Source organism: Mobula hypostoma, chromosome 3 (genome assembly GCF_963921235.1).
Source record: "Mobula hypostoma chromosome 3, sMobHyp1.1, whole genome shotgun sequence".
NCBI lineage: Eukaryota > Metazoa > Chordata > Chondrichthyes > Myliobatiformes > Myliobatidae > Mobula > Mobula hypostoma.
Window position 1 is genome coordinate 222,213,965 of NC_086099.1, and position 13,788 is coordinate 222,227,752.

The 13,788-nt window shown below is 46.5% G+C and overlaps 1 protein-coding gene across 2 annotated transcripts in view; it reads left to right on the forward strand.

Moving 5' to 3' along the window:
- The window catches only part of plcd1a (phospholipase C, delta 1a), a 193,170-nt gene that overhangs the window by 175,118 nt on the left and 4,264 nt on the right, over positions 1-13,788 (forward strand). For both annotated transcript variants that reach the window (XM_063044573.1, XM_063044572.1), the window contains exons 10-14: positions 65-221; positions 881-997; positions 5,760-5,938; positions 6,877-7,012; positions 13,188-13,337. In XM_063044573.1, coding sequence (XP_062900643.1) covers positions 65-221; positions 881-997; positions 5,760-5,938; positions 6,877-7,012; positions 13,188-13,337 — 739 coding nt within the window. The remainder of the gene's footprint in view (positions 1-64; positions 222-880; positions 998-5,759; positions 5,939-6,876; positions 7,013-13,187; positions 13,338-13,788) is intronic.

Here is a 13,788-nt window from a genome sequence, read left to right on the forward strand (position 1 = left end):
TTTCTGATGTTGAAGGTTGTTCAATGGCAGGATAACCTGTGTGTCTACAACCTCCTCCCTCCAGGGCTCAAAGGTCAAACTGTCCAAGGAGCTGTCTGACCTGGTCATCTTCTGCAAGAGCGTCCACTTCAACGGGTTTGAAGATGCCATGAACAACCAGGTTTTCTACGAGATGTCATCCTTCGTGGAAAACAAGTTCAATAAACTGGTGCAGGACTCCAGTAAGTGGCGACTGGGAGTATATCAAGGCTCAAGGAGGAGTCTAGGACCAAAGAGCACGTCAGAATAAAAGGATGTCCCTTTAGCACAGAGATGAGGAGGAATTTCTTTACCTAGGGGTGGTGGATCTGTAGAATTCATTGCACCAGACAACTGGAGGCAAAGTCATTGGGTATATTTAAAGCTGATGTTGATAGGTTTTTGATTAGTCAGGGCATGGAAGGTTACAGGGAGAAGGCGGGAGAATGGGGCTGGAAGGGATAATAAATCCGCCATGGTGCAATGGGCCTGGTGGCCTAATTCTGCTTCCATATCCTACCATCTTGTGTTCCCAACCTCGGGCTGGGAAGAGACAAGGTTTCTGCTGGAACGGCTGAGGACATTGTGACGAAGAGCGCTTACGTTTCAGCAACACACACAAAATGCTGGAGGAACTCAACAGGTCAGGCAGCATCTGTGAAAGGAAATAAACAGTCAGTGATTCAGGCCGAGAACCTTCTCTTCCCAGTCCCCCAGTCCCTTCCGAGCCTGTTTATTTCCCTCCATAGATGCTGCCTGACCTGCTGAGTTTCTCCAGCATTCTGTGTGTGTTTCTCAGGATTTCTAGCTCCTGCAGAGTCTCTTGTGTTTACGTTCTAACAAGCCCACTTGCCTTCTGCAGGCACCCCCTTCATCCAGCTCAACGCCCGACAACTGAGCAGGATTTACCCGGCGGGCATGAGGACGGACTCCTCCAATTACTCCCCCATCGACATGTGGAACGCCGGCTGCCAGATAGGTAAACCCACCATGCATCGCCAGCTATTCCTTTGGAAGTCTGAATCCCCGACCCGACACCTCCCCCATCTGCCACTGGTCACCAAACATGTCTGTCTCACATTGGATCACTCATGCCTGTCAGTTAAATGGATTGTCCTACCCTATCGCAGCTTTTTCTTTGCACTACCCTTTGATGTCACTTGTATGCAGTGGGTGATGTTTGAACCATGTTCAAGTTTATTGTCATGGGTATAAATGCCATGACAATAAACTTTTTGCAGCAGTAATACATAACCTTACAAAACATGACATCCATAAATTATGTAAATTTAGGCTAACTTCAGTTATACATAACTTACACAACACAATAAACAATTGGGGTGTCTAGGGAGGGGTAGCATCTTTTGTAAAGGGGCTTATCATGTCCGTTCTGGGGCAGCTCACACACCTTTGGCCACCACTAGACATTCGACTCTCACTGGGCAAATGGGATCTACAGTGAGATCCAGCAGCCAGGAAGTGGGTTCTGCAACGCTCCATGGAGAGCGAAGGGCATGACAAGGCACAGAAGATGTCATGGTCATCCACTGTGACCAAGGAAGGCCCAAATTTATGAGGACTACTTGTACCACTGGAACAGGACTTCCAAGCTCAAGTGGAGCTGCCCAGGTGCACAAGTCTCCTGTCATTGTTGGATACCAACACAGTAAACGATAAACATAACAACAAGTATAAGGGAATATGGTCTGAGATAGAAGGTGGGAGAATTGGATTGAGAGGGATAAGAGAGCAGCTATGATGGAATGGCAGGGCAGACTCAATGGGCTGAATGGCCTCATTCTCCAGTGTTTTATGGTCTTGTGGAGTCAGTGGGGAGGAAGCTGTTAGAACATAGAAAAGTACAGAAACTTCGGCCCACGATGTTGTGCCAACCTTTTAATCTACAATAAGTTCAATCTAACCATTCCATCCTACATAACCTTCCATTTTTCCTTCATCCATGTATCTATCCAAGTCTCTTAAATGCCCCTATTGTATCTGCCACCCCTGGAAGCGTGTTCCACACACCCACCACTCTCTGTGTAAAAAAAAACACCTACCTCTCACATCTCCCCTATACTTTCCTCCACTTATCTTAAAATTATACCCAAGGTGTGGGGTCGTTAGGCTCCTTTACCTCCTGCCTACTGGCTACATTGAGAACACTGAGTGGCCTGGATGGTGGGGGTCATCGGTCCTAATCCTGACCTTAAAAAGAGGACTGAGAGCCCTCCCTTGGGGACCTGACCTGAGCTGGTCGTCGCAGGAGTCAAAGGTCAGAGATATCCACCTTCTTCGGGGAGAACTCTGTAGGGCCTTTTTCAGTGGTCCCTCCTGCACTCTGCTGCTGAAGGGAACAGAATGACACGGCGGGACACCAGTCAGCGAGGAAGCTGGGCTGAGCAGCAGCAGATGGAACTTAATGCAGACAAGTGTGAGGTCATGTACTTATCAGCTCAAATTCTAAAAAGGCACAGTGCTGATGACGATTGCTCCCTGACACAGGTGGAGAGGATGGTGAAGAAGGCATTATGTTTGCATTTATAGCCAAGGCATTGAATGGAAGCACCAGACATCGTATTTCTGACAGGCCCCCCACCACCTCACACAGCAATCCTTTCTCCCTTCATGTCCGCCTTCCCTCACCCTATTCTCCTTCTGCTCAACGCGCACACACACCATCAAATGGACACACGCACAAACAAACGAACCCATTCCAACAGGCGTACACAAGATACTAGATTCAAGGTTGTTTAATGTCATTTCCTGTACATAGTTAATTCAGAAACAAAGGTTCTGAACTTAAAGAGGGGTAACTTTGAAGGTATGAGACATGAATTAGCTAAGATAGACTGGCAAATGACACTTCAAGGATTGACGGTGGATATGCAATGGCAGGCATTTAAAGGTTGCATGGATGAACTACAACAATTGTTCATCCCAGTTTGGCAAAAGAATAAATCAAGGAAGGTAGTGCACCCGTGGCTGACAAGAGAAATTAGGGATAGTATCAATTCCAAAGAAGTAGCATACAAATTAGCCAGAGAAAGTGGCTCACCTGAGGACTGGGAGAAATTCAGAGTTCAGCAGAGGAGGACAAAGGGCTTAATTAGGAAGGGGAAAAAAGATTATGAGAGAAAACTGGCAGAGAACATAAAAACGGACTGTAAAAGCTTTTATAGATATGTAAAAAGGAAAAGACTGATAAAGACAAATGTAGGTCCCCTGCAAACAGAAACAGGTGAATTGATTATGGGGAGCAAGGACATGGCAGACCAATTGAATAATTACTTTGGTTCTGTCTTCACTAAGGAGGACATAAATAATCTTCCAGAAATAGTAAGGGACAGAGGGTCCAGTGAGATGGAGGAACTGAGCGAAATACATGTTAGTAGGGAAGTGGTGTTAGGTAAATTGAAGGGATTGAAGGCAGATAAATCCCCAGGGCCAGATGGTCTGCATCCCAGAGTGCTTAAGGAAGTGGCCCAAGAAATAGTGGATGCATTAGTGATAATTTTTCAAAACTCGTTAGATTCTGGACTAGTTCCTGAGGATTGGAGGGTGGCTAATGTAACCCCACTTTTTAAAAAAGGAGGGAGAGAGAAACCGGGGAATTATAGGCCGGTTAGCCTAACGTCGGTGGTGGGGAAACTGCTGGAGTCAGTTATCAAGGATGTGATAACAGCACATTTGGAAAGCGGTGAAATGATCGGACAAAGTCAGCATGGATTTGTGAAAGGAAAATCATGTCTGACGAATCTCATAGAATTTTTTGAGGATGTAACTAGTAGAGTGGATAGGGGAGAACCAGTGGATGTGGTATATTTGGATTTTCAAAAGGCTTTTGACAAGGTCCCACATAGGAGATTAGTGTGCAAACTTAAAGCACACGGTATTGGGGGTAAGGTATTGGTGTGGGTGGAGAATTGGTTAGCAGACAGGAAGCAAAGAGTGGGAATAAACGGGACCTTTTCAGAATGGCAGGCGGTGACTAGTGGGGTACCGCAAGGCTCAGTGCTGGGACCCCAGTTGTTTACAATATATATTAATGACTTGGATGAGGGAATTAAATGCAGCATCTCCAAGTTTGCGGATGACACGAAGCTGGGTGGCAGTGTTAGCAGTGAGGAGGATGCTAAGAGGATGCAGGGTGACTTGGATAGGTTGGGTGAGTGGGCAAACTCATGGCAGATGCAATTTAATGTGGATAAATGTGAAGTTATCCACTTTGGTGGCAAAAATAGGAAAACAGATTATTATCTGAATGGTGGCCGATTAGGAAAAGGGGAGGTGCAACGAGACCTGGGTGTCATTATACACCAGTCATTGAAAGTGGGCATGCAGGTACAGCAGGCGGTGAAAAAGGCGAACGGTATGCTGGCATTTATAGCGAGAGGATTCGAGTACAGGAGCAGGGAGGTACTACTGCAGTTGTACAAGGCCTTGGTGAGACCACACCTGGAGTATTGTGTGCAGTTTTGGTCCCCTAATCTGAGGAAAGACATCCTTGCCATAGAGGGAGTACAAAGAAGGTTCACCAGATTGATTCCTGGGATGGCAGGTCTTTCATATGAAGAAAGACTGGATGAACTGGGCTTGTACTCGTTGGAATTTAGAAGATTGAGGGGGGATCTGATTGAAACGTATAAGATCCTAAAGGGATTGGACAGGCTAGATGCGGGAAGATTGTTCCCGATGTTGGGGAGGTCTAGAACGAGGGGTCACAGTTTGAGGATAGAGGGGAAGCCTTTTAGGACCGAGGTTAGGAAAAACTTCTTCACACAGAGAGTGGTGAATCTGTGGAATTCTCTGCCACAGCAAACTGTTGAGGCCAGTTCATTAGCTATGTTTAAAAGGAAGTTAGATATGGCCCTTGTGGCTACAGGGGTCACGGGGTATGGAGGGAAGGCTGGGTTCTGAGTTGGATGATCAGCCATGATCATAATAAATGGCGGTGCAGGCTCGAAGGGCCGAATGGCCTACTCCTGCACCTATTTTCTATGTTTCTATGTTTCTATAAGAGTAAGAAAAATGAAATAATTGTTACTCCAGGTCCAATGCAGCACAAAACCAACACAATAATAATAATAAAAACACAATAACTATAAATACATAAGATACCTCTCTCTTTCCCTCCCCCTCCCCCTCCACCCATCCCCCGCTCTCCCCCCCCCTTCATGAATACACACCCACAGATATACACATGCACACACAGTCATGGATACAACATCTTACATGATTCCCTCACTCTCCCATCGTCAGTTCCCACACCCTCCCACCACTGCCAGTTCACAGGGCAGAGTTGCTTCTGCAGACTATAAACACCCCCAAATTAGCTGGTTACAGACGGGACCCAAACCAGCCCTGATTCCCAGTATACGTACTCAGAGTACAGCCACCCACCCTTCCCCTAAGCCCAATCCAGTTCCTGATGGGTTTGCATTTACAGCTTCTACCCAATTAAAGGCACTTGTTCAGGCCGAAACTGTGCCTGCTACTACCACTGAACAGTTGTATGTCTCCAAACACTAACACCCTTGCCTTGATACTTCTTGATATTCAGAGCAGATGTGATAATGAAATAGATTATTAAATGTTTTCTTGCTCTTTCTCTTTCATTCACACTCACCCTCTCCTTTCATTCCATTGCCCCTCCTTCTTCTTTTCCCACTCTCTGCCCTCCCTCCCACCTTCCCTTTGGTTCTCCTCCCCCACCTCCCTTCCCATCATAACGTTTGCAGTGGCCCTCAACTTCCAGACCCCTGGGCAAGAGATGGACATTTACCAAGGTAAATTTCGCGACAATGGTTTCTGTGGTTATAACCTGAAGCCAACGTACCTGAGGGAGACAAAGCCGATATTTGACCCAAAGAGCATCCAGAAGGGACCTTGGCTGGACCGGAAGAAGCTCCACGTGATGGTAAGAATTGGAAGTGCTGGATAAACTCGATGGGAATAGGCTGTTCAACTCACCATCCACACTGACCAATGTCAAGAAGAGCTTGGGGCTTTGGGAGGGTGCAGAAGGGGTTCACTAGAACTATGCCTGAATTAGAGGGCATGTACTTCTAGGAGAGGTTGGACAACTTGGATTGTTTTTCCTGGAACAGTGGAGGCTCAGGGAGATCTGATACAAGTTAATGAGATTGTGAGAGGCATAAGGAGTAAGCAGACAATTCCTTTTTCGCAGGATTGAAATGTCTAATACCAGGGGGTATATGTTTAAGGTGAGAGGGGTAATTTTAAAGGGGATGTGTGGAGCAGGTGTTTTTTCACACAGAGACTGGTGGTGCCTGGAATGAGCTGCCAGAGATGTTGATAGAGGCAGATATGATAGAAGTGTTGAGATGCTCTTAGACAGGCAACTGAATGTACAGAGCTGGAGATTAGTTGGAACTTAATTGCTTGTTTTATTCAGAGAGGGTGTGCACCGGGGTGGCGTAGTGGCTAGCATAACACTTTACAGAACCAGCTGTAAGATCGGGGTTCAATTCCCACCCCACCACTACCTATGAGGAGTTTGTATGTTCTCTCTATGAGCAGGTCGATTTCCTCCCACATTCCAAAGACGTACAGGTTAGGGTTAGTAAGTTGTGAGCACGCTAAATTGGCACCAGAAGCATGGCAACGTTTGCAGGCTGCCCCCAGCACATATTGGTCATTCATGCAAACGATGCATTTCACTGGATGTTTTGATGCACATGTGACCAATAAAGCTAATCTTCTTCAAAGGTCGGCACAACATTGTGGGCTTTAGAGCCTGTGCTGTGCTCTTCCCTGATTGTTCATTTCATCAAACAACACAAGTTACTGGTGCACCACTTGGCTCTTTCACATCACATCCTTGCCTCTCCACAGGTCATCTCTGCCCAGCAGCTTCCTAAGTCAAACATGGCAAAACCCAGCTCAGTGGTGGACCCCCTCGTGACAGTGGAAGTTTTTGGAGTCAAAGAAGATGATGCAGAGAAAGTGACGCCACACATTTCCAACAATGGTAAGTGTGTAGTTTCTCCAGAGAGGATGGGTTAATGGTACTTCCTCGGGTTCAGGTCAAACTCCTTTCAGTACTGTGTAGTAAGATCTGGTCTTTGGATTTGAGCAGGCCTCTACTTACTGGAGTTTAGAAGAATGCAGGTGGGGTGTATCTCCTATTAAAGCTTACTGAATATTGAAAATCCCAGACTGAGTGGATGTGGAGAGGGTATTTCCTGTAGTGGAGGAAGTCTAGGACCAGAAGGCAGAGCCTCTGAGTAGAAAGACGTCACTTCAGAACAAAGATAAAATGGTATTTCTTCAGCCAGAGGGTGGCTAAACTGTAGAATTCAGTGCTTTTTGGGTTATATTTAAAGCAGAGATTGATAGGTAAAGGCATCAAAGGTTATGGGGAAAAGGCAGGAGAATGGGGTTGAGAGTGAAAATAAATAGTCATAGTCATACTTTATTGATCCTGGGGGAAATTGGTTTTCGTTACAGTTGCACCATAAATAATAAATAGTAATAGAACCATAAATAGTTTAATATGTAAATAATGCCAGTAAATTATGAAATAAGTCCAGGACCAGCCTATTGGCTCAGGGTGTCTGACCCTCCAAGGGAGGAGTTGTAAAGTTTGATGGCCACAGGCAGGAATGACTTCCTATGACGCTCTGTGCTGCATCTCGGTGGAATGAGTCTCTGGCTGAATGTACTCCTGTGCCCAACCAGTACATTATGTAGTGGATGGGAGACATTGTCCAAGATGGCATGCAACTTGGACAGCATCCTCTTTTCAGACACCACCGTCAGAGAGTCCAGTTCCATCCCCACAACATCACTGGCCTTACGAATGAGTTTGTTGATTCTGTTGGTTCAGCCACGATCAAATAGTGCAGCAGACTTGATGGGCCGTAGGGCCTAATTCTACTCTTAGGCCTTATGATCTTATTTAAACCATATGCTGAGGCTTGATTTGCAGCATTCTAATGATTTGCAACCTTTCAATCTCCACATGCTACTGTTTACATCAGGAACTGAGGTGGAGAGGGTTAGAAGTTTCAAATTGAGGAAGGCGTGGTAGAGTAGCAGTTAGCGTCACAGTATTACAGCATCAGCAACCTGGGTTCATTACCGGCACTTGTGCGTTCTCCCTGTGACCATGTGGGTTTCCACCAAGTGCTCGTTTTCTCCCACATTCCAAAGACGTGCAGGTTAATGGATTAATTGGTCACATGGGTGTAATTGTGTGGAACAGACTTGCTGGGCTGAAGGACCTGTTACTGTGCTGTATCTGTAAAAAAAGAGAATTTCTAGCAGTGAACATCACCATAAGACCACAAGACAAAGGAGCAGAAGTAGGCCATTCGGCCCATCGAGTCTGCTCCGCCATTTTATCATGAGCTGATCCATTTTATCCTATTTAGTCCCACTGCTCCGCCTTCTCACCATAACCTTTGATGCCCTGGCTACTCAGATACCTATCAATCTCTGCCTTAAATACACCCAATCACTTGGCCTCCACTGCTGCCCGTGGCAACAAATTCCATAGATTCACCACCCTCTGACTAAAAAAATTTCTTCGCATTTCTGTTCTGGAAGGGCGCCCTTCAATCCTGAAGTCATGCCCTCTCATACAGACTCCCCCATCATGGGAAACAACTTTGCCACATCCACTCTGTCCATGCCTTTTAACATTTGAAATGTTTCTATGAGGTCTCCCCTCATTCTTCTAAACTCCAAAGAATACAGTCCAAGAGCGGACAAACGTTCCTCATATGTTAACCCTCTCATTCTCGTGAATCTTCTCTGTACCCTCTCCAATGTCAGCACATCCTTTCTTAAATAAGGAGACCAAAACTGCCCACAGTACTCCAAGTGAGGTCTCACCAGCGCCTTATAGAGCCTCAACATCACATCCCTGCTCCTATACTCTATTCCTCTAGAAATGAATGCCAACATTGCATTCGCCTTCTTCACTACTGACTCAACCTGGAGGTTAACTTCAAGGGAATCCTGTACAAGGACTCCCAAGTCCCGTTGCATCTCAGAACTTTAAATTCTTTCCCCATTTAAATAATAGTCTGCCTGTTTATTTCTTCTGCCAAAGTGCATAACCATACACTTTCCAACATTGTACTTCATTTGCCATTTCTCTGCCCATTCTTCCAATCTATCCAAGTCTCTCTGCAGACTCTCCGTTTCCTCAGCACTACTGGCCCCTCCACCTATCTTCGTATCGTCAGCAAACTTAGCCACAAAGCCATCTATTCCATAATCCAGATCGTTGATGTACAATGTAAAAAGAAGCGGCCCCAACACTGATCCCTGTGGAACACCACTGGTAACCGGCAGCCAACCAGAATAGGATCCCTTTATTCCCACTCTCTGTTTCCTGCCAATCAGCCAACGCCCTATCCACGTATGTAACTTTCCTGTAATTCCATGGGCTCTTATCTTGTTAAGTAGCCTCATGTGTAGCACCTTGACAAAGGCCTTCTGAAAATCCAAATACACAACATCCACTGCATCTCCCTTGTCTAGCCTATTTGTAATTTCCTCAAAAAAATTGTAATAGGTTTGTCAGGCAGGATTTTCCTTTAAGGAATCCATGCTGAGTTCTGCCTATCTTGTCATATGCCTCCAGGTACTCTGTAACCTCATCCTTGACAATCGACTCCAACAACTTCCCAACCACCGATGTCAAGCTAACAGGTCTATAATTTCCTTTTTGCTTCCTTGCCCCCTTAAATAGCGGAGTGACATTTGCAATCTTCCAGTCCTCCGGAACTATGCCAGAATCTATTGACTTTTGAAAGATCATTGCTAATGCCTCCGCAATCTCCACAGCTACTTCCTTCAGAACATGAGGGTGCATTCCATCTGGTCTGGGAGATTTATCTACCTTTAGACTATTCAGCTTCCTGAGTACTTTCTCTGTCGTAATTGTGACTGCGCACACTTCTCTTCCCTGCCACCCTTGAGTGTCCGGTATCCTGCTGTCTTCCTCAGTGAAGACTGATGCAAAATACTTGTTCAGTTCCTCTGCCATCTCCTCATCTCCCATTACAATTTCTCCAGTATCATTTTCTATCGGTCCTATATCTACTCTCACCTGTCTTTTACTCTTTACTCTTTACTCACGAATAAGTTGTCCTGATCCAACCACGTAGAAAGCTCACCAACACCTCTACTTCCTCAGTAAGCTGAAGAAATTTGGTATGACCATTTTAACCCTCACCATTTTTTTTTAAAAGCATAGAGAACATCCTAGCTCTATGCTTCTTTTTGGATTCCAGACCTAATCAGTTCCCCTCTACCACCACTCTGCTCCGTCTAGCGGAATTAATCCTTACTCTTAATAATTTCTCCTTTGGCTCCTCTCACTTCTTCCAAACTAAAGGTGTAGCTATGGGCACCCGTATGGGTCCTAGCTATGCCTGCCTTTTTGTTGGGTTTGTGGAACAATCTATGTTCCGTGCCTATTCTGGTATCTGTCCCCTACTTTTCCTTCGCTACATCGACGACTGCATTGGCGCTGCTTCCTGCACGCATGCAGAACTCGTTGACTTTATTAACTTTGCCTCCAACTTTCACCCTGCCCTCAAGTTTACCTGGTCCATTTCTGACACCTCCCTCCCCTTTCTAGATCTTTCTGTCTCTGTCTCTGGAGACAGCTTATCCACTGATGTCTACTATAAGCCTACTGACTCTCACAGCTATCTGGACTATTCCTCTTCTCACCCTGTCGCTTGCAAAAACGCCATCCCCTTCTCGCAATTCCTCCGTCTCCGCCACATCTGCTCTCAGGATGAGGCTTTTCATTCTAGGACGAGGGAGATGTCTTCCCTTTTTAAAGAAAGGGGCTTCCCTTCCTCCACTATCAACTCTGCTCTTAAACGCATCTCCCCCATTTCACGTACATCTGCTCTCACTCCATCCTCCCGCCACCCCACTAGGAATAGGGTTCCCCTGGTCCTCACCTACCACCCCACCAGCCTCCAGGTCCAACATATTATTCTCCATAACTTCCGCCACCTCCAACGGGATCCCACCACTAAGCACATCTTTCCCTCCCCGCCTCTCTCTGCATTCAGCAGGGATCGCTCCCTACACAACTCCCTTGTCCATTCGTCCCCCCCATCCCTCCCCACTGATCTCCCTCCTGGCACTTATCCGTGTAAGCGGAACAAGTGCTACACATGCCCTTACACTTCCTCCCTTACCACCATTCAGGGCCCTAAACAGTCCTTCCAGGTGAGGCAACACTTCACCTGTGAGTCGACTGGGGTGATATACTGCGTCCGGTGCTCCTGATGTGGCCTTTTATATATTGGCGAGACCCGACGCAGACTGGGAGACCGCTTTGCTGAACATCTACGCTCTGTCCGCCAGAGAAAGCAGGATCTCCCAGTGGCCACACATTTTAATTCCACATCCCATTCCCATTCTGACATGTCTATCCACGGCCTCCTCTACTGTAAAGATGAAGCCACACTCAGGTTGGAGGAACAACACCTTATATTCCGTCTGGGTAGCCTCCAACCTGATGGCATGAACATCGACTTCTCTAACTTCCGCTAAGGCCCCACCTCCCCCTCGTACCCCATCTGTTACTCATTTTTATGCACACATTCTTTCTCTCACTCTCCTTTTTCTCCCTCTGAATATACCTCTTGCCCATCCTCTGGGTCCCCCCCCCCCCATCTTTCTTCCCGGACCTCCTGTCCCATGATCCTCTCGTATCCCCTTTTGCCAATCACCTGTCCAGCTCTTGGCTCCATCCCTCCCCCTCCTGTCTTCTCCTATCTTCTCCTATCATTTTGGATCTCCCCCTTCCCCTCCAACTTTCAAATCCCTTACTCACTCTTCCTTCAGTTAGTCCTGACGAAGGGTCTCAGCCTGAAACGTCGACTGCACCTCTTCCTACAGATGCTACTTGGCCTGCTGCGTTCACCAGCAACTTTGATGTGTGTTGCTTGAATTTCCAGCATCTGCAGAATTCCTGTTGAGAACATCCTATCCCTGGTATGGGAACTGCTCTGCCTGTGACCACAAGAAACTGCAGAGAGTTGTGGACAGAGCTCAGCACATCACTGAAGCCAGTCTTCCCTCCATGGACTCTGTCTACACTCTTCACTACCTCAGTAAAGCAGAGACCCCACCCTACCCACCTCAAAGATTAATTCTTCATAAGATCATGACTGCTCTGACAATCTACCTCATTGTGAACTTGCACCTTATTGTGTACCCAGACTGCACTTTCTCTGCGGCTGTTATACTTCATTCTGCATTCTGTTAGTGTTTGAATTTGTCCGACCTCAGTGCACTGTGTAATGAATTGACCTGTATGAATAGTATGCAGGATTACTGTTTCTCGGTACATGTACCTGATATTTATATAAACAACATGTAATATATAAATGTTTTACATTTCTAGTATTTTTGATCTCGAGGTGGCGCTGGTGAGACACAGTGACGTTTATCATTCAGCCAACAAAACTACTAACTATTCTATTAAATGTACTTCCTCGGGACTACGATCACTGCAATCCACAGCCTGTGCTTTTGAACCGTCTGTACAACCTGGCGGATTTGCGGTATCCTGAATGATTCAACTAATTGGAGTTTCGAGAATGCAAGTGCAGACTTGGGGCCGGATTCATGCGGTGGGTCCTGGGCCCGAGAGCGGATAGCGAGTGGATGGTTAGCCAACTTAAGCACTGAAGCAGATTAAAAAGGCGAAGGTGCTGAGGCTGGGGGGCGTGAAGGATGAACTAGTGTTCAGATCACTACTCTGCGAGGCTTCATTAACCTCCGCACTAACCTGACTCCATGGCTGTGGCCTACAGCCACTGGACTCCTGGACCGGCTTCACTTTCTTCAGCACTGAAGCAGCTTAGTGGCTATGGACTCACTCAGGGACTCCGTGGTGTTTGTTTACTTTTTACATTGTTTGCACGATTCGTTTGCTTTTCATACACTAAATATTTCACAGTATTTGTGGGGTGGATTCCATTGTGTTTCTTTGTTTTGTGGCTGCCTGCAAGATGAATCTGAGCTTATATATGATTTACATATTTTGACAATGAATGTACTTTGAACTTTATTTCTGAGCCAGTGTTGCTTGGAACTCGAACCCACATTCCTGTCGGAGGTGTACATCTTGTGTCTGACCTGTCCCTTCCCTGTTTCAGGCTTCAACCCCATGTGGAACGCAACCTTCCAATTTGATGTCTCTGTGCCTGAACTGGCCTTTGTCCGCTTCCTGGTTCAGGACTACGACGCCACCTCGAGGAACGATTTCATCGGACAGTTTACGCTGCCGTTTACGAGCTTACAGCTAGGTACTCTGTTGGGGCCCTGCCCCTTTAAAATGGGGAGTTGGGGATGGGTGGGGGTGTGATCAGGTAGAGAGCCAACCCCAGTGCTACAAGCCCCAGATTGTCCCAGTGGAAGCTCACCTACTCCCACCACTGCGCCAGGAACCACATGAAAAGGAGGTGGGGCGGCGTTGCTGGTTAAAGATGAGATTAACGCAATAGAAAGGAAGGACATAAGCCGGGAAGATGTGGAATGGATATGGGGAGAGCTGCATAACACTAAGGGGCAGAAAACGCTGGTGGGAGTTGTGTACAGGCCACCTAACAGTAGTAGTGAGGTCGGAGATGGTATTAAACAGGAAATTAGAAATGTGTGCAATAAAGGAACAGCAGTTATAATGCAACACACATCAAAGTTGCTGGTGAATGCAGCAGGCCAAGCAGCATCTGTAGAAAGAGGTGAAGTTGACGTTTC